Below are 27,553 nucleotides of genomic sequence, written 5' to 3' on the forward strand. Positions count from 1 at the left end.
TTAAAAAATCTGAAATTCAGAACGATTTTATAAAGGACATCTACAATATTGTAATAGTACAATTCAGGAAAAAAAGAACTGAAATGTATAATGACAAATCTTAATGTAAAACTGTTTATATAGAGATTTATTATACACTTTATACAAGAGGCAAGTGGAAAGCACACAGTATTTCCAATCAGTGACAATTCAGTGTAAAAATTATGAAAGTGTTCAATATTTAGAGATAGTTTTGCATTCACTTATGTTGTCAACAGTGAATCCCACCAATTATACTGTCCGTCCAATACGTTGCTGCTTGTTGAATCTGTAGCCAGATATATCTGACTGTACAACATTACATATAAAAAAATGCAACTAGAAATACTGTTTCAGACAATCTTCCATACACAGACTGACATGTGCAGTTTGTTGTGGGACATCTGCCTTTATGCTCTGATAGAGGAACCTGAAGGAACAGTACTCAGACGTATAGGAGAAGACAGGCCAATGGGTAAAAAACACTGTAGAGGAGAGAGATAACAAGATGTATCAACAGCTAACTTGACAACCGGTTTATTGTGCAGTGCACAATTCAAAACACAATGATCACTCACAGTAGAGTCTTGAAACAGAAGTGTGGCGGCCACCGGGTTGCCACAGCGGGGCTGCAGTGGACAGGACAGCAGGCGAGAGGTGTACATAGCACATTCCTCATCCAGAAACATCTCCTCCAGAGGAGTATGACGCCGTCGCAGAGCAGGCATAGCGGTAGACTGCTTGACAGCAGGAGCTATAGACAGATGTGGAAATGCATGTAATGCAGTAAGCACTACTACAAATGCTTAAAAGTCTTCAGGATGTGCAAAAAATATCTGCTTATGGATCATCAATTACAACATTTGACAGATATGGTCATTTAAAAATAGCACCAAAAAAAAAGGTTAAATTTAGGTTCACTTTGGATGGAATGGTTACCTTTAGATTGGCTTTGTTTAGGCAGGTCTAAGCTGGGATTGATCTGTGATCCATTGCTTTGGTCTGATTGTAGTGGAAGTGCATTATGGGATGTAAACTGGCCTAAACAGAGCTGCAGATGGGCACTTATCCCAGGATTCTTCAGAGTATCTGATCCAAGTCTTTGGCTTGATGAGAAAACAATGACTGACCCTCTGTGTGCTGCTTGTATGAAAGGTTGGACTGTTTTCTTGCCTTCATTCTCAGTGTGACAGTGCTTTGAATCCGAATTTTCTTTAAGTGTTGACTGTGCTTCAGTCTGCATGGAAAGAAGTTATGTGAGATTAATTATAGGCCATAAAGAAATTGACCAGTGATGCATAAATTAATGTTTTAGAGTTAAATCAATCGTACAGTTTGGTGGCTGTTCAGTAACTGTTGTGAAGTGATGTCATCTTGGCCTATCTGGTCATCGTCCGTCTGCTCTTGGTCCTCAAATAACCTTTGAACGACATCCTCCCCCTATAACACATTCAACACCTAGTGTTAACCTGACATTTTATCATGTAAATAAGTAAGAAAAATACAAGGGTTCTGCATTATGGGGCTGTTTTACCTCCTGGCAAACCAAGAGTCCAGTGCTTGGGTCGTGAGATTCACGCAAACCTGGGGAACCCCTTAAACTGGACATCTTTTGGGTAGTACAAAGCTTCCTCTGTAAATATAAACAGTAAACATAAACCTGGGATACAAGTCGTTTTAAAACAGATCTCACACACACACAAAAAAAAAAAACAGAAGATATTGAAGACTTTATTGCCTTGACATGTGAAATTTGGGTTTAAAAAAAAAATATTTACAGCAATGGATACTGTACAAAACAATGAGACAAGAGAATACTCGCCATTGACTGTGGTTTGGTTTTTGCAACCCGCTGCGGTGTCCACTTCATCACTGGTGTTCTAATTGCACCTGCACCACAGCAGAGAATCAGTGGTTTACAGGGTCGAAAACAGGATGTTGAAGGGAAGAAACATTGGAGAGTCAAACTTACACTGAGACGATGTTGCTGCTGCTGCCACGGCTTCAGGCTTATTCTTCTTCACTGGGACTCTCTGGGCCTGAAGTAAAGAAAGTTACATGATGCAAAACATGAGCTTCATTATAGCACACAACTGGAAGTTGAATCCATCCGAGCAAACTCACAGAATAAATGGAGGTTCCTCTGCCGGTGGGACAGGTGGAAACTCTGGGTGTTGCTCCACCAGCCCTCACACCTTCATTCAGTAGAATACTGCGCAGGGCCGCAGGGTCAGGGGAGAAGGACACCGCACTTCCTAAAGGAAGATTTGTTTTGGATCACATGACATTCATATACATTTTATGGAGACAAAACACTGAATAACAACACCTAGTCTGCATGAAGTGCTGTAACATCTATTTTACCCAACATAGCTGCATTTACAATATTTGATCAAAACGCTGCAAAAGTAGTATTATTGTAAATTACGATTTAAAACAACAATTAAAAAAAAACATCTATTGTAAAGCTGAATTTTCAGCAGCAATTACTCAACATAATCCTTCAGAAATCATTCTAATGTGTTTATTTTTGGCTCAAGAAACATTTATTAATTATCAGTGTTGAAAACACTGATTTTTTTGCTCTGCTATTTTTCTGGAAACCATGGCACATTTCAGGATTCTTAAATACAAAAGTTCAAAAGAACAGCATTCATTTAAAATATTTTAAATGTCATTACTGTCACTTTTGATGCATTTAATGTATCCATGCTGAATGAAAGAATTCATTTTAGAGCACACTTTATTTAATGCTAAAGGCTAGATTACCTGCAGGAGCTTTGACAGCAGCTGATTCGTCTGTTTTAGGCTTCCTAACTGGCACTCTTTGAGCCTGATGTGAACAAGGTATTTCAACACTTATTTTTTACCATTCCAAATTCAAATAAGACAACAAATGTGAACTGAGCATTACTGAGTAAACAGAAGTCGCTCTGCCCGTAAGGCCTGTCGGTGCATGAGGTGTTGCTCCATTGATCTGTAGAATACCTCGGAGCGCTGATGGATCAGGAGAGAAGGCACTTCCTGCAGGCACAAACCATACACAGATTAATGAATACAATTTGTCACTTACTCTCATTCTTTTTATTCAAACAGTTTAGGGACTTTCTATTCGTAAAAGAATCCTGAAAAAAAAAGAATACTAAGCAACAACTATTTACTAATAATATTTTTTTTAGAAGGATCATAAAGACTGGAATAATGGCTGCAGAAAAATCAGCTTTAAATACCTGTAGGGCTTTTGGCCTCTGCTGGAGCTTCTTTTTGTCTCTTTTTGGCAGGTACTCTTTGAGCCTAAAGTGGACAAGGTCACTATTAAAAATCAGTTCTTCTATTTCTCAACTTATTCAGCCTAAATGGACCATTCAGAAGATAAATGTCATAATGTGTGAATGTACGTTGAACAAAGGAATGGACTCACAGAATAAATAGAGGTTCCTCTGCCAGTAGGACAGGTTGATGCTCTGGGTGTTGCTCCAACATGCCCCCCCAGTCTCGTTCCATCACTCTGTAGAATACTACGTAGCGCTGAAGGGTCAGGGGAAAACAGCCCAGCCTTTTCTTGAGATGAAAGGAGAACTATAAAGCTTACACTCTGTGATCAATGAGAAAAGTTGGAGTCTTTGAAAATGAACTAACCTGTGGTGACATCAGTGCCATGACTCTTCTTCACAACACTTTGAGGCTAAAATATCAAAATATATGAGCACCATAGCACATACTAGACTAAAAAGACAACGGCCATGATCATCATAAAAGGTCAGCGAAAAAAATTTTTATTACTGAGATTTTCTACAATTCCTAACCAGATTATTGGAGGTTCCTGGTCCAGTGGGGCAGGTAGATAAACGTGGCATCATGCATTGTGCTCCAACAGTACTTGATCCCTCACATGTGAGGACACTGTGCACAGCTGATGAAAGATTTGATGATGATCCTGCACTCATAGTTACATACATCACTTATAAACAACCAGTGGCTAAACTAAAATAACTATTAATACAGTTGAGATCAAACTTGAACATTGACTTGATTGACACAAGAAAATATCTGACATTATGTCACTCACCTTCAGTGAGCCTTTGTGTTGTTGATGGGAAACAGTGCTTGTCCTTTGGTGCTTGATTATCAGAATTAACATCTACATTAATGAGTGAAGTTTTACGTAAATCCCTCAAACCGGAGTCTTCAGGAAGCTTAGATTGTAGAGTGATGCTACCTAAACGTGAACTTAAATCAGTGTGACTACAGCATCCGGATTTATGTGAAGGTGGGTGAACATCAGTGGAGTCTTTATTTGATGCCATGTATTCTACATGACTACCAGGCTGCAGTCGCTGTGATTTGTTGGCCTGAGCCCTGTGGACACCTGGTGTCGTAGCTTTATGGCTTGAAGTTTCAGTTTTGGCACTTGGATTCAAGTTCATCACTTTTGCCCCTGGTGTTAGTCGGGTGGAAGGCGTCAGGGGTACTTTTGCCTGGAGATCACCTGTGTTTCTCTGACTGCGTGTGCGTGACTGGGACAAATTGAAAGGAACAGGTTTGGTGCAGATCCTTTTTTTTTGAGCTTTACTCTGAAGACAAATGAAAAAGAAATCATTATGCTACAGTTATAGTAACTAAAATTATTAAAAATCATTTTGGATATAAAAAAAAATGAAAAAATATAAACATTAGAATTAGAACTTAAACTTACCTCAAGTAGTTGACAAGGAAATGTCTTAAGCTTTTTTAAGTACTAAAATTACTCAAACTGAAATTAAAGCTATACAGAAATGTTAAATAATAAAATGACAAAATCACATTACCAAAATAAAATAAAAAACCTAAAACTTAAAATCTAAAACGAAAATATGAAAAAAGATAATTGCAATATTAAAAAAATTATATAAGACTATATATAAAAAAATGCTAAAATAACACTTAAGTAGTAGTATCCTTACTGTTAGAGGCCTCTGTTCCCAGCTGTTGTGACTGGGATTTTGGGAGAGCTCACTTAGGGCTCCTTGCAGTGACTTGGCAAGGACAGGAAGCCTGCTGACGCCTTTGAGTTTACTGACTCCTTTTCCAGTTTCAGCAGAAGCATTGGGGTCCAAATTTTCAGATCCTCTTTTAGAGGAAGCACTTTTTGTCTTCAACTCCTGATGCTTCAAGATCCTAATGGCATTGAAAATAATTGATCAGAAATCAACACCACATTTTGAAACGCTCTAAAATGTGTATAACGGTTATGAAAACAATGTTACAAATCATGTTTTGTTCTATTTTGCATTGTTTATTTATTTGTGAGTGAAATGTATATTTATTGATAGGTGTAGTGAGGGGTACCTATAATTACTCAAAACAAAATTAACATTCTGAATAGTTCCTGTCAAATGCATAACATAAATCAACTAAGGAGGAGAGATTAAGACAATGTTACTTGTGGAGGAGAAGGCTGATATAAATATTCATGATCAGTTCACTCACCCTGCATGATCCTGCTGACTTCTGTTTTGGGGTCTCAAAGGGTTAGAGGACGCCATCTCGAGAGGGGTTCGGGGTCTATAAACAAGACGGCACTTGAGAGTGGTCTCAAAAAGTTCCTTAACGATGAAATGTAGGCTCAGTCATTAAAAACTATACTACTATAAAACTATAACAGTGTAGAGCGTCAGTAAACTGCAAATACGCAAACTGTTATGTATAAAGTTACGAATAAGACGGCATATATATATATATATATATATATATATATATATATATATATATATATATATATATATATTGTACTAACCCACACATAACGTTACGTACCAAGGCCTAGGCTTAAGCAGTATCCAAAAACTGTAGCTTTTATGTTGTTTTTAAGCTACAGGACTTTCCACACCAAACCACTCTCCCCTGGCCCAAGCTCTAGAATCAACACTAGCCTGCTGACTTCCGGAGTAGTTTGTAAAAAGCGCGCATTTTGACTGGCTGACGGAGACGTGGCATCAGCCAATCGCTGACCACCAATGACACTACTATGGCAACAGAGATGCGGCTTTAAATCACGTGACCAATTCCGTTCATTCCATTTTTATGGGTTCATTATTTCTTAACGTCTGGCGCACAATAGAATTATGAACTGTTGAAAGAGACTTAAATTTGTTCGCGGGTAAATCTGGAGTTGACCCAGTAAGCACGTGAGAGACCACATGACACTTGCAGAAGAAAATAAACTTATAATGACAAAAATGCAAACAACTTTTAAAAATATCTTTTAATAGAGGTCATTTGGAAAAATCTGCCCAAGCCGTTTCAAAAACCAAAGGTGGTGACAATAGCAAAAGACAACGTCCAATTATAAATATTAAACGGGACAAATTTGACTTGGTTTTTAAGTGGTCCTGAATGTGAACTCCTAACACTACTGTTGCTTTTTTTAAACGATTCTATCAAAATGATATTAGATACAAAATAAACCCTGAGAGGAACTGTGTGATCAACATTAATCGTTCAAAATAAACTTTTACAGACAAGAAAATGGTTAAAAGATAAATAAATCCTAAAATGCACACAATTAACTTCAGGTGATAATGAGAATAACTTAAGTAAATGTAAGTTTTAATAAGAACATATTTAAAAGCCAGTTCTTACATATTTTGAAGTTTTTGAACACTTTCTTTGTTGTACATCTTGCTTCACATCATTCCCGTTTTCAACAAATCCTGAATAGCTGTAGACAAGTGTTGCCATTAAACTAAAGTATCTAGTATCAAAAGATGTGCAGAGATGCACAGTTTCAGTAAGAGAGGTTGCTATGTTTGGGACTTCACTGAAGGCACAGATGTTTAGTAAAATATGAGTAAGTAGCAACAATGAGACGATGTGAAGATGATGACAAATCAAATAAATGTACAAAAAACTCAAAATATTACAGAAATATCCTTTTAAATTTCAGAGTCATCTGAAAACAATGTCTAAAAATAATAGTTTTACAAGAATATTCCAACAACTGTCTTCTGTTATTTCACGTTCAAAAACAAATCTCTACAAACCTCAAAACAAGTTTCTAATTACATGTGGATGGCATGATGACAGTTCGGCAGGGTGACAATCTGTGACATTTTTATGAAAAAGAAAAAAAAAAAAGGAAAATAATATTTACACTGCCCCACTGATTTACCAATAATATTGGTGCTGATTATAGACATAATGGTCAACGGAGAATATTGGGAAAAAATATATATTGTTGCCATTGCATAAAATGACAAGTAAATGTTACATTTAACTCTTCTAGAATGGAGTATTATATATATAAGCAAAACTAAAGTATATTGATGTTAAAATTAATATTATTGATAAGTGGGGGAAAATAAAATAAACAATAACATTAAAATAGCAACAGAATACATTAACTTCATCACATTGCTAATATCATAAGATTCAAAATAACAGCATAATTATCCTATACAAATAAAACTGACTAAACAACTGGTATGCTGTTACTTACCCAAAACATGTATTTTTGTACAAGGTGTTTCAAGAAAGATTCCAATGCAATTTCGTTCTATCTAAAGAAAAACGTTAATAATAATAAAAAATAATAAAACATCAAATATGTACACTGAACCTACACAACCACCCATATGATCTCAAACTGCTCTAAGTCAATTTCTGTGTTCTTTACAATTACTAAAATGTGCCCATCACTGAACTCAACCTCTACAACATGGAGCTGAACTATAGATGGGAAAGACAACCCTGGCCAAATGGTGGCAGGATATTATGCTGCCCATGCTAAGTGGAAAACAAATCAAACAAGATGAACTTAAAGTATATACACATCTAAAATACATTTGTTGATAAAAATGTGTTAGTACACTACTGTAAAAACATTTTAACAAGCAAAGAGACATTACTACAGTACTTCATCTACAGCAATTACAGTCAATTGTGTATCAAATTGCCTTCTATGGTATAAAATAATTTGATATGAACAGATACTAAATGAAGCATGTAAACAAATAATATGCATGGCTTCAGGAGGAGATTGGACCAGGACAAATAGCCATGAGAAAGTGTGACATTTACAAATTGCTGAGGTAATGACTAAAGAATTGGATCTCCTCTCATCCATGGGACAATTCAGGCCAAAAGAAAACATCAATCCTATTTTTTGGGAAGTCATTTTTTTTCCAAATAAACCAGTTAGAGATCTTCTGAACAATGTAATCTTTTTGTTTGCAATGGCTTTCGGCAATTTGATCTAACAGCAAGTGCTCCTCAGCATTCAGGTTTTTTTTTTAGTTTTTTTTTTTTAGAATTATACATGGTTAAAACAAACTCAATAACTATGAAACAAACAGGGTTTAAGGGGGGAGTACATGTACACAGTTTGTTTTCAGAGGTGGAGCACTGAAAATGATGGAAAAACAATTAGCAATACAGTCATCACTCCATTAACCTATCCGTCTGTTTAGATCTATTAGTTCTTCAAATAGAATTTCTATTCTAAAACACCATGCTAAATGGATTTCAATTGAATTTAATCACAGCAAGTTACCGTTATTTTCATTTTTCGTCCCGATGATGCAAATAAAAACCAGGCTAGCAGAACATTAACCATAAAACAGTCACATAAATTAACACCAAAATCGCTCAGGTCCTCTCTCATCCTTATTCGTTTTCTCCTCCTCTATTGTTCCCTGCAGTCTCCTCTCCATATTATCAAACTACAGGAGAAGCTTGCCGTTTCGATGTATTTTCAGAATCTTTCCCAGTCTCTGTTTAGCCGTAGCAAGTCCTTTCTTTGGACGTTTTCCTGTGAGAAAGAAGAGTGAAAAAAAATAAGTGTGATTCCAAACACAACCTTTAATAGGTAACGAACAGTATTTCCAGTTACCTTGACATGCTACTGCTGACGCTGAAGTAGCCAGCCCTCCGGGTGAGGGGGCAGAGGGAGAGTAGCTGCTGCTGTTTTGGGGAGAGAGTGAGGGGCGTCTTGAAGTCAGGAACACGCCAGGGGCCATGGCACCACTTCCTCTTGGGCCCCCTGGGCTGAACGGACCTGGTCCTGCAGTGTACTCGTGGTCCAGCAGGCTGGCAGAGTACACCTCCACTCTCCTCTCCTCAACTATGCAGTCCACAGGAGGCTCAGATGGCAGAGGAGGAGACACGGGCGCAGAGTCTGGCTGGCGCTGGAGTTGGGCAGCTGCAGAATGTACTTTCTCTTGAGGGACCTTCTTCTTAGTGTATTTTCTCTTGGTTATGGTTTTCTGCTGTTCCTGATATTAAAGTAACAAGATGTTTAGCTCAGTGTTAATCTTGTCAAGAAAAATACTGACAAAAATAGTTTTTTTGATTGTCAATGAAAAAGACAAGACCAAAATAATTGAAAAAAAAAGGCATAAATGACAAAAATCGAATAACTTTAAGTATATTAAATTATAGCATTGATGAAAAAATACTACAAAAATATTATTAATGTTTGTCAGTAGAAATCCACCGAAATATTACGCAGCACAGATATTTTTACTGTATTTTTAAATAAATAAATGCTGCATTTTTGAGCACAAGAGACTTCCTTCAGAAAGATTTAAAAAATCTTACAGACTACAAAATTTGAACCATAGTGTATGTTTAATAGCAATGTTTTTGTTGAATTTCTTTTTTCTAGAAAAACATATGATTATAATAAAAATCCAGTTATAGTTAAAACATGCCAACAGTACTTTTTCTCCAACAACAAACATGTATAAACAACATGGACAACAAATGAAGCAATTTTTTTTCAAGAGATTGTTATATATGCTTTTATTCCTCAATTAATTATATATATATATAATATGCCATATATCTAAAAAGTTAATATTTGGTTTAATTTTAGATTTCCTTGTCAATAAAATGTTATTTTTCAAAGACTAAAATTAGATGCCATTTTAGTAAAATTTACTAAAGTTAATATGACATGCACAAATATTGACAACATTCAAAGGATATTTTGAAAAAAAATAAAACAAACACTGGTGCACACACAAAGTGATGGTATGAAATAGTCCACATCTATAGAAGGTCTGGACAGAAGCTCACCTGTTGTGCCAGTTTGGCAGCAGCAGCTGCAAGCCCCGTTTCTACAGATGCCACCCTTGCACCCTCTCTCACCGGTCGCTCCTGCTTGGGCAGTGTAGGGGTCACACGGGCTGAGGACGTGTGAAGAAATTATGTTTAGAACCGTTTCAAAATAAAATGCTACAAAATCATAAATCAAAAACAGTTACCTTTAGGACTCCAGGGTGTATCATCCCAGTTTCGCTTTCTTTTCATTTTAGACTTGCTTATGTGATCCTCCTCATCTGATTCTAGTGATGGATACACTGTAGAAGAAGGTGGAAATTCTCCTTTAAACAGAATCACTTTGGGTCGCAGGATTTCCTCTGCTACGTATGTTTTCAACCCTGGTGTAAACATCGATGAATCTGTGAACTCACCATAATCAGAGTCTTTAAAACAGGTACCCAGGGTCTCCTGTTCATCCAAGCTTTCTTCATCACTGAGGTGCCGTGCTGGACGTTTAATGGGCCGTTTTCCTGGCCTCTGAAATGTGGTCTTCTTCTCGCTCTTCTTGACTCCACTTATCCACCCAGCTCTCCCTCCTTTCTCCTTCATAAGCCCCAGCATCTCACCTCCCCCAGAGATGGATAAAGGAGAGGATGAGGAGGAAGAGGATGAGGAAGATGGAGGGTTGGCCATCGAGAGCATGCCTTGGATAGCATCACGAGTGCTGGGGGAGGCTGGCGCTTCCTCACTTGATGATAAGGGACAAATCAATAGAATTGAGTATAACAGAAAGTACATAACTGCATATTTTACTGAGATAAAGGCTAATAATGATCAGCATGTCAAAAAAGTGCGCGTGTAAAATACCTCAGTGCAGAATCGAGACCCGCCACCTGTTTGCTTGCCTTGAGCAAGTCTAGAATCCCACCTGCTCCGCCTTTCACACCCTGCACGGTAAGCATCTCTTCATCTGTGGTGTAATCCTCCTATTTAACAACAAGACATAAAACAGATGACAACCAGACACCTAGAGAGGAATCTGAAGCTGCCTAAGATAGACTTGGATACCTCAATATCAAAGTCCACTTCTCCGGGCTCACGGATTCTGTGGGGGTCACTGCATGGTTTGGCCCGAGGTAGTTTCCTTGGTAGACCTTAATGAGACAATTGAGCCAACTATTAGTTCATACTAAGATGTTATTAAATTTAAATATTGTCCTTGTGTGATTTTCACCGAAGAAAGCAAGTCTTATAGGTTTGGGATGATAAATGATGAATAAACATTGAAATCATGCAAACATGATCAATAAATGTGAGAAATCTTTTACCAGCTAATTTCTTCTTGCTATGTAGAGACGGTCTGCGGCGAGGTGTAGGGGTTTCATCAATCTGAAGCTCGTCTTCTGAATCAAAGTCAGACAAAGTAGCCATGTGGGGCTGGAACTGTTGAAGTGAACTCCCAGCTCCATTTGCACTGCCAGCACGACCCTTCTTCCTAAGAGAGGAAGAAGAGGAGGTATTAAAAATAAAGGTGCCAATGCGTAAGAATGAAAATCCCTGACAAGAGGGAAATGAAAGGAAGATAACCGTTTTACCCTTGTATCTTTCCATTAGTCAGCACAAGCTTAAGCTTGCTCTTGTTGATCTTCTCTTCAAAATCATCTAGACAGTCATCAGGCAGCTCAAGCTGTAAAGCCAGATAATGTTCTTTACAATGATGATATTATTGTTTTCTATTTTAATTTAATTTATTTTTTAGTTTATTCCTGTGATGACAAAGATGAATTTTCTGCAGCCGTAACTCCAGTCTTCATTATCACATGATTATTTCCCAATTTTAATCAATTACTCATCCCAATTATTCTCAATGCTGAAAAAAGCTGTGCTGTGCGTCTTTTGTAACATTAAATGTCTTTACTGTCAATTTTGATCAATTGAATCATTCTTGCTGATTAAAAGTAATACTTTCTTTAAAACAAAAAAAATTCTTACCGACCCCAACCTTTTGAATGGTAATTTTATAAACATAATATCAATTAAAGTATTCTAAATTCTACCTTGCTCTTTTTTACTTTGCACGCTGGCTGGAACTTCTTGAGCGTGTGTTTAGTATGAATCTCCAGCAGGTCCAGCTCTCCAGCTTCTGTTTTTATCTCTTTGCCTTTTTGGATCTTTTTCTTAGCTCCTGGAGGGCCGACACTACCTCCTCCAAATCCATCCTTCGACTTGGGGCTTCTCTTTTTACCAGGGTGCTGGCCAAAAGTGAGGACTGTGTTTAATGGAGCTTTGGGGTGTGGAGAGGGAAGACCCTGAGAGCCACCAAACGGTGTCCCACTCCTGCCTATGTTCTGCTGGAAGATATCCTGCAAAAAAGACACAAAAATAAGACAGACAAAAACCACTAGATTTTAATTCTTGAAAATTTTAGACAGAGCTACTCTCACCTCAACCAGGCGTATCTCTTTAGCCAGATCCTTCACTAACTGCTGGGTCTTTATAGTCTCTGGTATCTCATGTTCATGTTCAGCCAGGGACTGAAAAAAAAAAATAGCACAAAAACAACCAATATAAACTTTGTATCATCACACATAACTGCTATTAAGTGATTTATGATGGGAGAAATCAATGGGAAGACAAACAAATATTTGAAACATTAGCACATAATTTGAGACAGATGACATGACATCACAGACATATCTAAAATTCTTCTTTTAGCCTTTTGACAAAATTCTGTATAAATCTAATATTTAAAAGAGTGTTTTTTCCAATAATAGTAAAAACATTTCATTCAATCCTATTACACTGTAACAAATGTACTAAAAATTACAAGTAAAATACAATAAAATCTGCTTTTACAGTTGTTTTTTCACTAAATAAACACAAGGAAATTTATATTATTTAATTTATATTAGCAATACTTACCAACATATATTCACTTGCGGTATTAAGTGAACATTTTAATGATGATTCAAATGAATTATTGAACTAGAGTTTTGAATCAACTAAGTGAAACATTTAGAACTGATTCAAGGAAATGAAAATGAACTTAATGTTTAGTGAATGTATCATTTGTATATAACATATAACTTACTAATCACCCAGTTCTGCAGGTAACATAATTAAACTTACTTCCTTCCGTGTCCAGCTGCGGAAAGCATTATTGAGAGCTTTAGCTCCGTGGACCAAATATGTGGCAGGATGCCGTCGATTCTCTCTTAGACCTAAAGTAGATTTGGAAAAAAAAACAACAACAGAGAAATTGAAGTACATAAAAGAATGTTGTATTAAAACAAAAATAAGCAGTAAAAACAGCCATTTGCTTTGAGGAGAATCCTCACCTCTGAAGGTGTCCAGCAGATGCTTGCCAACATACCAGCACACGGTCTCAAAGTTTGGAAACCTGAACAAGTCAGCTGTGCTCAGTCGCTTTTCTATTTCATATGCTCTGACAAAAAAAAAGAAAGGGATGACCAATGAAAAAGCCCAGTACAATACTACTTAGAGTAAGGAGACCAACAGAAGCGTCATCTCACCGAAGCTGCATGTCAATGTTGAGGCTGTGTAGAAAATTTCCTCCAAATGCTAAACAGTCCACAGGTGTCAGAACAGCATGAATCCATCCTGAAGCAGACAATTATCACACAAAGAATCACCATTATAAATCTAATTGTAATTTCTCAGTCACATGGGATAAGCAAACAAAGCTATTTTTGAAATAAATCTGGCAGAAACAGAGACAGTACCTGTTGGGATGAAGAGGGTGTTTCCTTGCTTTAGTGAACATTTGTAGCACATGTCTACCTGGTCCCCAAAAAACAGCTCATTCTGATTGGAGGATGAACTCCAGCGCTCAAAAAGTGACAGGTTAGCAGCAGTGGGACGAATGAGGTAAAAGATCTTCTCACCCTGACATGTATAAAAAGAAATACATAAGACCATTTTTATCTGGAGGACAAAGCATGATGCTTTCTGAAGTAACGAAATGCATAGACATTCCCTGCTTATTTTGCTCTGCATATGACTTATAGAAAACAACTAACCCGGAGTACATGGTACCACACAGAGGTTCCACCAAAGTCGATGTGAAAGTCTGTGTAACTGTCCTTCACTCCCATCAGGCAGTATTTCTGCACATTAGGCCTCTCAAAAACAGACTCCTCAGGCCAGAGATTCTCCACCCATGACAGCTTCCTCACGATCTTTGGTGTCTCCACTAGATTTGACAACCTACAAAAGGGGACAAAGATTATAGGACCGTTTGCAAGGTTAAATCCCGTCAGAGAAGTTGCATCTTTGAACCCCTTTGAAGTTGTGAAGTAACGGAAATAGTGACAGTTATCGAGAAGAAAAAAAAATGTAGGGCAAGGACTTAGATCAATCAATTGGTTGTTGATTGGACACCGACGAAAGCAGATCTGAACTCTAGCTGGTGGTTTATTGTAAGAAAGAGGCAGGGTTTATGGATGATTCGATCACAAGGTCAATGTAGGATGAATTTCCATTTCATGATGCCTTAAAACATCGCTACTATAGCCGTACACATTCAGATGGACATTTGTGGATTTAAATTTGCACATCCCTAAAAGGTACCTGGTGTCTGAGAACTCTAAGCTGATCACATTGAGCACTCGGTCTCTGTTTGGGCTGTTGTAGTACTCAACGAACTCTCCCAGTTTCATCTTCAGGTCTGCTTGGCGGTTGACGTCAATCACATCAATTTCCTTGTCAGCACCTATGAAGCAACAGTAAAACATTACATTCCCATCTAAAAATGAATTTTCACAAACATACTACTGAAAAAGTAGCATAGAATGGCAATGCAGATGTGATTAGAGCTGTTTACCTATGTAATGCTCTACATCTGAAACAGAGAAAGACGATGGGGGCAAATTCATGCCCAGACCATCTTTCCTGAGGACCAGGACTGGGACGCTGAAGGAGCGCTCCTCTAGAAACTCAACCGTAAGCTGGGCCCCGGTCGGCTTCAGCAGGACTTCATCAGCACTAAACACAAACATAAATTGTCAAATACTGTATGTTTTCCAGCATACTCATCTTTCAAACAACTTTTAAAAATCCAATAACACCACAGATTGCTCACCCCAGCATAATGGTGTCAATCACTTAATCACATCTTAAAGTCTGATCAGAGCTAAATTAATCTGGGTTAAGAAAGTAAGGTCACCTAATTTTTGACCTGGCAATAAATAATCGTCCTGTGACCATACCTGGGAAAAGTGCGGCTGCGTAGTTCCCTGACAAACTGAGCACTGCCTGTCTTTACAGGTCGTCCTGAGTCTCTGGCCACTCCTGCATCAGCGTGCTTTAAAGCCCCCCGACGTTTACGCACTGAGACAGAAGCAAATATCAAAGTTACTAATCAAATTTGCGCAAGCCTACACATTTGGTGGTACATTCTAAGCTAATTTAATAGTTTAAAATTGTATTTTCATTGTGTTTGTGTTCCATTTTCCTTACTAGCGGCACTTGATTAATTATTAGTCTGTTTCAAGTTATAATGGTTAACTAAAACTGTAACTAAAATTAATACTATACAGAAACATTTATATAAATTTATTTATAGCTTTAAACAAAATTAACTAACTAAAAAAAATTCAGCTAGTTACCAAGGTAACAATTCTCATTTTAATTTAATTTGACATACTAATAAAATTAAAACTGAAATAAAAATGAATTAAAACTAAACACACACACATATATATATATATATATATATAACTACTAAAACTGACCAAAACACAACTAAATTACTAAAACAAAAACAAAATACATATTAAAAAATGTCTAAATACTAATAAAAATTAGAGTAGTATGTCAATGATAGAAAAAATACTGTATAAATACGAAGTCAGAATTATCCCAGCACTCTTGGTGATTTTCTACGAAAATAAAACTAATCTTAAAGAAAAAATAATAAAAAATAATTTCATCTACATGTCAACAAAAGACCAGTTAATACAGATTACACAGTATTTGTGGCACTTACTGACAGAGGGTCCATGTGTCACCTGACAGTTAGGACAATGATACAGATCAATATCTGCCGCTTTGTCTTCTTCCACACCAACACAACTACACAAGAAAAAAATTTCATAAATCACATTTGCAAACAAATAACATCATATATACCATAAAGGTGATTTCAATTTAGCTTTCGATTATAATTTACAAAATGCAACTTCACCTGCCATGAAACCAGTCCTGACAAACATCACACTCAATCATGAACCGGGTGACATCGTAAGGGAGACGGCACAGGCAATAAACAGGAACAGATGCCATTCTAAAGTCTCTGGCCAAATATGTCAATGTAACAAAAAAAGTCTTAGTATTGCTTCTGTTTGGGGACCACAGTTGACTTAGTTCCCTTTGTGGAGAGTCAGCTTCACTTCAGAGTGGTTCACCAATCAGCTTGCAATGCTGTCAAGACCACTGTATTCACAGTAGAGTGTTGTATAAGAAATATGCTGCAGTGACAACAGCTCTGTCAATCATAGATGAGAAATCCTTCGCTACTACGACCACTGCAGTCACACCAGGGACTAGGTGGATACCATGGTTCGGCACCTGTCAACAGAGTGGAGGACAATTAGCTGAGAAAAATGAAGAATGATCTTCTTATACACAAACTGCAATGAAAATAAATAACACTACATGCTCTCTAAACTCTGGAAAAAGTTTTTATGTCCAATAGGATCAGTAAGCAGTTATCCGCTTCATTTGGTTAGCTAAAGTTCTACATCCATGCACCTGCTGCCTTTATTACGGTCAAGACACTCAATCTAAACAAGTTGCCTATTCATTTTAATACAAGACTTTAGGCAATAAAGGCAAAAGCACGAAAACTGTTATAATTATATATTTTATAATCAAAATGTGCAAATTATTAAACATAATTCCTAAACCATCTGTGCCTAGCCTATCTTTTCCTGACAATTCATTTACTTTGGGTTGGATCTAAAGAGGTGTTTGAGATGAGCGACATAATGTATGCGTTATAGACACAAAAACTGCACATTTATGACCCCTTAAAGGTCATTTATAATCATACAAGTAACAAAGTAATAACATAAACAGCAATTACACATCTATGTATTAATAGTAAGTTCACATAGTTTATAGAGCTGCATACATAAAAGCTGACTTACACTTGGACGATGCTAATAAGTACAAAAGCTATTATTTGCAATGCAGTTAATTTCCCTGTGACCACTGGATTTGTTAATTTAAAAATAAACGGTTTTTATTTAGCAACGCGGTCTGTGATAGCAGAAAACTGTTTGTTGTACCATAAGAGCTAGTAGCTAGCTTAGCTGCTAATAACATAGCATGTTAGTCAACGTCTAACTACGTGAATCTGCCTAATCTTTGTGTTTACAATACAAGAACGATACGTTACTGAGCAAACTCACTAATCTAAACTCAAATGTAGCTAAAATATGAAAAATTGAGGATGGGATCATACGATCCATATGACAACAAAAGAACTTGCTGCAGCGCGCGCTGTTTCGAAGAACGCTATGGGGTCTTACCGGGTGTAAAATGCCGCGAGTGTCCCGTGGGCCGAGCGCACCATGCCGGACACAATCTTGGGAAAATCCGAGGGCTCAGCGGCCTGCTTTACAAACAACAAGATGTTTTCTAAAAATCGTACACTTCTTCCGTTTTTACGTATTTAACCGAGGAGAGTGAATAAACAAATCTGGCAAGATCTCGAAAAAATACAGTCCACAGCTGAAAAGCAAAGATTTTATGAAATTCATAACGCAGCGATTTTCCGTGCTATAAATCCATCCCAATCCGCCCTGCAGCGACCACTGTCTGCGGGAGAGGGAACAATAAAGTCGGTCTTTCTTCGGACGGCAGAGACTTCAGTTGAGCATGTATACTCCACAACATTATTTCACAGACATTATACTCACTTTAAGATCTACTTCCTTCCTTACATACTTTATTTATTTAGCAGTGGTTCTTGTACATTAACCAAATGTAACACCATGGATAGCTCCTCGTCACTATGGTTAGCTCAGTGTAACTATAGTTTGTAAAAAAAAAAAGGGTTTATTATTAAAAAAAATATATATATAATAATATCCTAAAACAGATATAGAAATAACCATTTATTTGTTTGTTCATCCACGCAAAGCTCCTCACTGCCGTTGTTAGATTCATGTAATTTAACTAAAACAAGCTATTTGTTGTTTAATAAAAAAAAAAAAATAGGTTTGTTTATCTGAATCTGAATGTATGAATCTATTACATTACTGCCAAAGTTTTTACTCCAGTTTCCATAGTTTTGTTAATATTACTGTGTTTACATATAGGCCTACCCCCGGTTTCACAGACAAGGCTTAAACCTAGTCGCTGACTAAAATTTAAATCTGAGCTGTTTTAACTAAAAGAAACTTGTACTGATTGATCTTGAAATATGTCAGTGCCCTTGTTTTGCCTCAAGATGCACACCAGTAATGTTTATTTCAAAGGCACGTTTATAAAAATTACTTAAATGTCCTAATTGAACTATGGCCTAGTCCTGTTTAAGGTAATCCCTGTCTGTGAAACCGGGCCATAGTGTACTATATTGCGTGGGTAAAACCAAGGTATGTTTTCAGAAGGGCTGTTATATCCAGACTTCAGTAAAGCACAAAGCAGTAGTTAACAAAATAGTTAACTACTCCTTGGTCTGTATTTTTCCAAAATATAAACCTATATTTTAGATCTATAAATCTAAGGCCTGGTTTCACAGACCAGGTTTAGACTAAACCAGGATTAGGCCATAGTTCAATTAGGACATTTAAGTAATTTTTATAAACGTGCCTTAGAAAAAACATTACTGGTGTGGATTTTGAGACAAAATAAATGCACTGATATATTTTAAGATCAGTCAGAGCAAGGTTCTTTCAGTTGAAACAGCTCAGATTTATATTTTAGTCTGGCATTAGGCTTAAACCTTGACTGTGAAACCGGGGGTAAATGTGTAAATATGAGCCCATTGAGAACTGGTGTTGAAGACGGACGTCTATTGTCCAGCAGATGGAGACATCAGCTAAATGATGAAGGATGGTGCTAAAACGTCAATCCTCGTTGGTTCGAGTTTTTGTACAGCACAGTATAATGGTTACTTTGAGGGAATACAGACAAAGATTTAATCTGACAGTAATGATAACCTACTGAACACCCCCATGTCCATAAACCACTTACATTTCCCTGGTATATTATCACACCACATTTGGACCCATTTCATTGGACTTGTTGGTTATGAATAAGCAACACTACTATTTATTTATTTTACTTTTTTTTTTGTATTTGCTACTGTTTGAATAAGCAAAACTACTACTGTGACTACTACTTTAATAATAAAAAATAACAATTTTATTAAAAAGTTTGGAGGAAGTCATCAAATATTCAAGATATGGGGGATATGATTAAAAAACAATAATCACCAAAAAGCCATATTGATCAGTCACTAATCTGGGTGTAATGTGTTCCCTTCAATGTTTCTGGCTGCTACAGCCTTGCCTCACTCCAAATGTGACATTATTGTGTTCAAGTGTGTGTGTGTGTGTGCTTGCTTGTTCATGCTTGACAATCCATGTACTAATTTCAAGTTTTTGAAGAGCTTCCCAAAGTGAAACAACTCTCATTATGCCCGTCAGCTCTGACTGAATACCAGCCCCCTAAATAATCAGCTGTACGCCATCCAGCTCCTGATTTCTCCAGTCCTGCTTTTCAGCCTCATTGCTGGTGGTCATGGCCTGGATGAGCGGTCACTGCTCCCATCACAGATTGATGAATTGATTGCAGCATTGCTGCCAGTGAGTCTGTGCCCAGGGCGAGGGCGCCCCGGTTACGGGAGGGAATCCCAGCTATGGCACCCTCCATGGTGCCGCTATTATGAGCGGCCTGCAGGGGGCCATTGGGGCTGGCAACCCAGGGAGCAGCCCTGACCCACATACTGCTGTCACGCCCCTGGAGACACACACTGTGAGGGAAGGCGGGGAGGTGTGTGGGATTTGCCACAGAATAAGGGGGTGAGGTACTGGGCATCTTGCTAAACAAACAGACTTCCCTTCTTATTATTTTTAGGCTTTTTTGAGCCTAAGAGCCGTACGTTTTCACACAGAGCGGATGAAGTGCTTTCAGTACGCCCTAAGAAATTTTCACAAACCACACAAAGATAAGATTTATCACATTCTGTGGTGTCTGATAAAGTTATCAGAATGCAGAAACAAATTTTATAATTGCGCACCAAACCGCTGAATGACTGAAGCGACTTTTCTGGAAGAAGAAAAAGATCCCAGAATGGAAGCAATTACAGTAGATGAACTTTGTCAGGCATGTGGGTTCATTTTTGTTACGAAGACTTGGTTGGTTTAGAAAAACTTGAGTGGTTTTGTTGTGATATTTGTTGCTTTTCCAAGGCTATAAGTTTTACTTTGTGGAGCAAGCACCTGACATTCACTTAAACACTTCTGACTTTAGTTAAATGGATTCAGTGTTGTTATTGTTAGCTAAAACTGTTAAAATCATCATTTAGTTTTTATATAAATATTAGACTAAAAAATATTAAAACAAAGAATTTAGAAAAAGTTTTAAAGAACATTTACAAAAATGTTAAATTTTGTCTTGGGAACTAGCTGAAATAAATAATAAATAACTAAAACTTAAATAGACATTAAAAAAGCAAAAACTAATAAAAATGACAAAACCACATGACAAACTTATTTAAAACAAATGAAAACTGAAACACTTTGAAGGTAATGATTTGATTAAATATTATTTAGTATTGTTTAAAAAAGACACAAGTAGAAGGGACTATTTGGCAGAATTTAATATATTTGACCATATTTAAACATTTTGGAGTGTAATAACTGAAAAAGCATAGATGTCAACAGTTTTATTCTAGTATGGTTTATGTGCAAAAATAGTATTTATTAATATTTGGAATTAGCATTTATTTTTATTTTTAATTTCAGTTTGTTGTAATAATTTTGTAATGTGCTTTTGTTATTTTATTAGTTTTTAACTAGCTTAATTATTTAAGATTTTATTAACTTCAATACTTATTTCAGTTAGCTGCAAGATGACATTTCTAAATGATTACAATTAACAATAATGATTTTTAATAGTTTATGTTTTCGTTAACTAGAAACGAGCTAAAGTCAAGCAGATGGACGTATGGATAATTGAAATGACTGTTTGTGCAGATGCAAAGTTGAAAAAAACATCTAAAACGTTTTTTAGACAACATGATTTTAATGTTTGCAGAATTAACAAATTTTTCCCATAGTATTTCAATGCAAGGAACATAGACAAAAAATGTATGGACACAGGACTACAAGAAATAATAGATATTCACATTAAAGAATCTAAGTGCATACTATATTAAGCGTGTAATATATAAACACTTCATTCATGAGCGTACACACAACCATAGATATTTGAGTCTATTAGTACCTGCGTCTACTGTGAAGTCTCTTCGACACTCTTTCCAGTCACAGGGCTATAGAGATCTACTCTTGTTCAGCTCCTCAGATCTGCCCATGCAACACTAGCAAAAAAAATCACTAACACGAATGCAATGACACAATCAATGAGCATGTCTACACGGCACGACACAGACGAACAGCATGCAAGACCAGCGGATACAGTCAAGTGAAACAAACACATTTAGCTACACAACAAAACAGCAGCTTGGGTAGTGAACAATATCAGCAAAAAGAAACAGTTCTTGTACACAGAACAATGTGCTATTTAATCGTTGCAAACTATGCATGCCAAGACAAGAGATCCTCTATCTATTTACATACAACAGCACTAACCAAAGCTTGCTCAGCAACCTGTGCAGAGACACTGGTGAATACAAGCAATAAGAGCATAATCATTGACAGTCATGAAGTCTAGCTGGTATGCTAATAATAAATCCCAATGCATATTTAATTTTCAGTAGCAAAACAACACCACTGTAGCAAAAAACACAACATGTTTCTTTCATTGTTTTCTGAATAACATTTCACTTGATTTTATTTAAATATTTCAGGAAACTGAATCAACAGGTTTCTCATCTATCAGTGCAGTTAATATAGTTTAAATGACCTGCATTTAAGAGTTACTCCCACAGTATTAATATAAGTAAAAGCTTTTCATTCACTCCCTGTTAATGTCTTTTATTAATTTGCAGTGTAGAGACACGAGAAACTGATGTTTGAATCACATGAGAATAGCAAAACATGTCTATCTTCACTAGTAAATATGAATATGAATCATGGGTGCTTCACCAATCATCTCACGGATCTGTTAAGTGGGACATAGCGAGGGGATACACTGTCTGAAATGACCTGGCTCCTGTTGGTCTCAGCTTGTAAACAGAATGAAAGAACCTTGGAAACCACTAGTGTTCCCTGATGAGCTGTCACTCAGGTGACTCCTCGCCCATACCGGTTCCTCTTGGATCCGGTCTGCCTCATTTCTTGTTCTTGAGCTGGTTGGCCAGCCAGTCCAGACCCTCATATAAACCGTCTCCGCTGGTGGCACAAGTGGCCTGGATGTACCAGTTACGATGGCGCAAGGAGTGGAGACCCAGCTTATCTGTGATTTCTGCAGCATTCATGGCATTTGGCAGATCCTGGAGAGTGAGACAGAAACAGATACAACTACATATCTCACTATTTATATACATACTGCATGCCCTCATCATTGAGGATTTCCCATAGTTCCTGAACTCATTTTCCTGGAACCAGAGTCTATAATTCCTGCATGCACCGAAACCCTCCATTTCTCTCGAGATCTTTTACAGATTCGGTGTTGGGAGCATCATGACCTTCTGCTTCTCACTAAGATACGGCAGCTGCACATCATCAGATCAGAGAGACCTTCAGCGGGCGGTCAAAACTGCTCAACACATCAGTGGCAGACCTCAACAACCACTGCCGGCAATGAGTTCTCCAAATCATCAGAGAGCCCATCCAGCCCAAAAATAGTCTGCTTTCACCTCTGCCATCTGGAAGATGAGGCAAAACGTACAAACTAGACTGAGGAACATTTTCTGTGTTATAGACAGAATCTGTCTTATTAGAGTTCAAAACTGTTCCTCATCTACAGCATCTCTCTCTTGTGGGGTTCCCCAGGGTTCTGTTTTGGCCTCGTTGCTTTTTCCTTTGTATTTGCTGCCTCTGGGGTAATTGATAAGTAATTTTCAAGGTATATGTTATAAAAAAAAAAAAAAGTCGTGACGTATTGTCAAGTATGGTGACCCATACTCGAAATTGGTGCTCTGCGTTTAACCCATCCAAGTGCACACACACAGCAGTGAGTAGTGAACAAAATGCACACACACACACACACACACACACACACACACACACCCGGAGCAGTGGGCAGCCATGCTGCGGCGCCCGGGTTCGGTGCCTTGCTCAAGGGCACCTCAGTCGTGGTATTGAGGGTGGAGAGAGCGCTGGACATTCCCTCCCCCCCACCTACAATTCCTGCCGGCCGGGGGCTCGAACTCGCAACCTTTCGATTACGAGTCCATTAGGCCACGACTTCCCTAATCATATTATATGCTATGCAGATAATATTCAATCTCTTTTAAGCCCCACGAGATTACAAAATTATCTCTTCTTTAAATTGTATAAATACTATAAATGTCTGGATGTCAAACAATTATCTCCTTTCAATCCTTTCTAACTAATGAACTACAACCATACATACTGTTACAGCAGGTATGTTTCCATCTTCAACAAATCGATACATATATTACCGAAACTGATGCACATACTAGGGCTTGAAATTGGTAGACAGCAGATGCAATGCTAACATCAATGAACTGTTTCTGATTTGAAGAACGCAGCAGACGCATGAGGAAGTTCTTGCCTGCTTGTTGGCAAAGACGAGGAGTACAGCGTCTCTGAGTTCATCCTCAGCCAGCATCCTCATCAGCTCTTCTCTGCCTTCATTCACTCGCTCACGGTCATTGCTGTCCACCACGAAGATCAGACCTTCAAAATACATGAGAAATGATGTCAAATGTGGTTATAGAGAGGTAGTAGTTAATAAGAGGGAAAATAAAGATCCTCGTGGACCACAATATGAGATCTTGATTCTAATTTCAATGCTAAATTTAATTAGATTAAAGATCAAATGATGAAACTTGACAAGTACTGTTTTCTTTAATGTGTTGATGTATTCCCTATTAAATAAGTTTGGGGTCAGTACTTTTTTAATATTTTTAATCAGTAAGGGCACCGTAAATTGATTAAAACTGACAGTAAATACATTTATAATACTACAAATCATTTCTATTTCAAATAAATGTTATTTTTTAAACTTTTTATACATCAAAGAATTCTGAAAAAAGTATCACATTTTCCACAAAAATAATAAGCAGGACAACTGTTTTTAACATTGATAATAATAAGAAATGTTACATTTGTATATTAGAATGATTTCTGAAGGATCACATGATATGAGGAGTAATGGCTGCTGAAAATTCAGCTTCACCATCACAGGAATTAATTACATTTTTGAATGTATTACAACAGAAAACAGCTATTTTGAATTGTAATAATATTTAAAAAAAATTAAGTATTTTACTGTAATTTTGATCAAATAAATGAAGCCTGGGTGAGAATATGAGATTTCTCTCAAAAAATGGTAAAAAAAAACAAAAACAAAAAAACTAAATGGGACCAAATCAAAACTTAATATAAATATATATATTGGAAAGGTATAAATATATATGTTCTTCCTTTTAAATACCAGTAGGTTGACATAAACTGTTGGCTATATATCATGGCTCAGTTTGACACAAAATCCAGTTTTTTTTTTGTGTGTGTGTGTGTGTGTGTGTGTGGGAGTCCTCTTCTCACCTTGTGTGTTCTGGAAGTAGTGACGCCACAGAGGTCGGATTTTGTCCTGCCCACCAACATCCCACACTGTAAAACTGATATTTTTGTACTCAACAGTCTCCACGTTAAAACCTAGTAACAAGAAAACACAATAGCACAAAAATTACAGAGAGGCCAGACTCTTAAAACATGACATCAAGACCTTTGTCCCTATGTAAGAGGGAAATAATACAATAATAATCAAGGGATTAAACATTTAAAGTCTAAAAATGTGCTTCACCAATAGTAGGAATGGTAGTCACTATCTCTCCCAGCTTCAGTTTGTACAAGATTGTGGTCTTCCCAGCTGCATCAAGCCCGACCATCAAAATACGCATCTCCTTTTTCCCAATAAGACTCTTCAAAAGGTTGCCAAAAATGTTCCCCATGATAGCTGGTTAGCCTTTACCAACATAAAAAGAGAACATCTATGGTCATTTTTTTTTAATTGACACAGGCAACTGTCCTACCTCCAATTAAAACACTGACCCTTTCAAAAAGAGCACTTGCTACAACATTGTAATCTCTGTAACTTCTTAATTCATTACAAATATGCCAATGTTCCTCTTTTTAAATCTTCTAGAAACCCTTCTGCAGTTTTAATGATTAAATACATCTATGATCTTTACAGTCTGTGGCTGGACAAAATCAAAAAAATATAATATTTCTTTCACAGAAAGCACCACATTTCAGAGTAGGCTACATGAAACATCCGGTGAGTAAAGACTGACAGAATTACTTTTTTTAACACAGCAGTAGAGAAAACTAATACGCACACTTTACTTATAAAGCTTACTTTGCATTTGGAAAAATATAGAAGATACTACAATCTGCAAAACAAATGTAAACCTTAAAAAGAGCCAGAACACATGATCATATCATATCAGTGATATCATGTTAATGTAAGGTCATCTTGATCTAGCAGTGCAGTGAGAGTGCTAGTCTGCAAATTCATCTCAGATGATTCATAACTGTCATCATGCACTGATTAAATAAATGTGTACAGAACATTGAGTCATGAACAATTCACTTACACACACACACAGCTATCTAAATGGGGACATTCCATAGGCGTAATGGTTTTTATACTGTACAAACCGTATTTTCTATCGCCCTACACCTAAACCTACTACTTACAGGAAACTTTCTGCATTTTTACTTTCTCAAAAAAACTTACTTTTAGTTTATTTTTAAACCCGTTTTACAAACGAGGACGTCCCCAAAGGGAGGTTTTGGGAGATTTTGTCCGGTTTACCTCACTTTTGGCTACAAATTTGTCCCAAAAATATGGTTAAGTAGGTACACACACACACACACACACACAAATCAGCCAGTAATATAAAATACAAATCTATATTCTCAGTCCAGTATATGATGGTTGCTTTCCAAAATACCAAATTTAAAACAGCTATATTAGAATAACTAATGAAGTATTGCTTTATTTTAGGTGCTTACTGACAGAATGAGATGTGTCCGTGGACAGATTCATGAGATGTGACTCTTTTAATGTGTCTGTAAGGAAGAAAGATTCCTCATCCTCCATAAAATGGTGATGACATCTACATCTACATCATGACTATAGTATGCAAATTAAAGAAAATCTGAGACAAATCCAACAGAACTAGGCTAATGAAGCCCTGATCTGGTCACATTAATCTTTCAGAATCAGCCGGCTTTAACACACTGGCAAATGGAAACAATCATTTAGGATCCGAAAAACATGATATGAGAAATGATTTTTGGTGGGCTGCTAATGAATACGCAAGAGATGTTCGCATCCTGTTTTATCATTCATAAGAAAGAAATGCCTTCTCGTGATAAACCGGCGCATGTCACATCAGGCAGTGATAACTTACCCTTTAAACGTCTAACACCTTTTATTTTTGTCACGACGTAGAGATACCATATAACGTTAGCAGCAAGAGCCGACCTGCATATTGACAAATTATAAATTGCTCCGCTATTTAATCTCAATAATATTTAAAATATATCAACACGCCAACCATGTCTAATCTATTTTAGACGAAATTACACTATTTTTTCACGCTTTGCAACATCCCTACTCACCTCGGAGACCAACACCGGATAATTTCACGCAAGTCACTCCGCTCTCGCGATACCAGCGGAATAAGCAGGAGAGTGTTAAAGATCTCGCGATACCATCGAAGCGCATCCTGGTATGTGCATTCAAAATGTCAATGAATGAAACTCGTGCAAGCGGTGGTCTGTATCAATCAGATTGTTCGATCTCAAGAAATGAACAAGATTATTACGAATTTACCTACAATAGATACCTTACTTTGTATTATCTAAAAATTCATACAATGTCTTTATAATAAATATAAGCACACAAAAATGTTTATGTAGGCTACACACACACGGAAAATAGTGTTAACGTTTATGTTACATATTTATATTTCTGTTTTTACTCAGTTTAATATACATAGCAATTGACAAGTGATATCGATGTCCTAACAAGTTTGTTAAAAATGAGAATAAATGAAATTGTACATTTGTGTAAAGAACATTCACATAATCTCTAAATCATATAAAATCGGAAATGTTGTTACTCTGGTAAAGTTGGCAGGCAAAATTGTGGTAGCCAT

The 27,553-nt window shown here is 36.9% G+C and overlaps 3 protein-coding genes across 4 annotated transcripts; all 3 read right to left on the bottom strand.

Moving 5' to 3' along the window:
- Positions 1 to 102: 102 nt before the first annotated feature.
- Positions 103 to 5,947, bottom strand: LOC306859945 (uncharacterized protein). 2 transcript variants are annotated; one of them, XM_079401368.1, is made up of 18 exons: positions 5,815 to 5,947; positions 5,488 to 5,562; positions 4,962 to 5,175; positions 4,088 to 4,592; positions 3,825 to 3,955; positions 3,658 to 3,703; positions 3,440 to 3,579; positions 3,249 to 3,312; positions 2,933 to 3,042; positions 2,788 to 2,851; positions 2,143 to 2,273; positions 1,991 to 2,057; positions 1,841 to 1,908; positions 1,553 to 1,651; positions 1,351 to 1,458; positions 958 to 1,255; positions 597 to 772; positions 103 to 503 (listed from the first exon to the last, which is right to left on the bottom strand). In XM_079401368.1, the coding sequence occupies exons 2-18, from the start codon at positions 5,541 to 5,543 to the stop codon at positions 429 to 431; spliced, it is 2,352 nt and encodes a 783-aa protein (XP_079257494.1). In that variant the 5' UTR covers positions 5,544 to 5,562; positions 5,815 to 5,947; the 3' UTR covers positions 103 to 428. The 2 variants fall into 2 exon arrangements, with proteins under 2 accessions (XP_079257494.1, XP_079257495.1); XM_079401369.1 differs by having other exon boundaries at positions 3,825 to 3,931; positions 5,815 to 5,924.
- Positions 5,948 to 6,244: 297 nt separating this feature from the next.
- Positions 6,245 to 17,887, bottom strand: LOC306859481 (histone lysine demethylase PHF8). The gene is made up of 22 exons (XM_079400521.1): positions 17,595 to 17,887; positions 16,247 to 16,629; positions 16,049 to 16,134; positions 15,270 to 15,390; positions 14,885 to 15,045; positions 14,632 to 14,773; positions 14,082 to 14,268; positions 13,785 to 13,947; positions 13,575 to 13,662; positions 13,380 to 13,486; positions 13,171 to 13,262; positions 12,486 to 12,575; positions 12,099 to 12,404; positions 11,637 to 11,728; positions 11,370 to 11,536; positions 11,110 to 11,195; positions 10,909 to 11,027; positions 10,473 to 10,789; positions 10,263 to 10,358; positions 10,075 to 10,184; positions 8,888 to 9,269; positions 6,245 to 8,806 (listed from the first exon to the last, which is right to left on the bottom strand). Exons 2-22 carry the CDS (start codon positions 16,342 to 16,344, stop codon positions 8,718 to 8,720), a joined length of 3,099 nt encoding a protein of 1,032 aa, XP_079256647.1. The 5' UTR covers positions 16,345 to 16,629; positions 17,595 to 17,887; the 3' UTR covers positions 6,245 to 8,717.
- Positions 17,888 to 21,304: 3,417 nt separating this feature from the next.
- Positions 21,305 to 27,051, bottom strand: LOC306859630 (ADP-ribosylation factor 3-like). The gene is made up of 5 exons (XM_079400748.1): positions 27,015 to 27,051; positions 25,189 to 25,350; positions 24,930 to 25,040; positions 23,935 to 24,059; positions 21,305 to 22,687 (listed from the first exon to the last, which is right to left on the bottom strand). The coding sequence occupies exons 2-5, from the start codon at positions 25,334 to 25,336 to the stop codon at positions 22,526 to 22,528; spliced, it is 546 nt and encodes a 181-aa protein (XP_079256874.1). The 5' UTR covers positions 25,337 to 25,350; positions 27,015 to 27,051; the 3' UTR covers positions 21,305 to 22,525.
- Between the last annotated feature and the right edge of the window lie 502 nt (positions 27,052 to 27,553).

The sequence above is a fragment of the Barbus barbus genome (assembly GCF_936440315.1).
Source record: "Barbus barbus genome assembly, chromosome: 40".
Classification (NCBI taxonomy): Eukaryota; Metazoa; Chordata; class Actinopteri; order Cypriniformes; family Cyprinidae; genus Barbus; species Barbus barbus.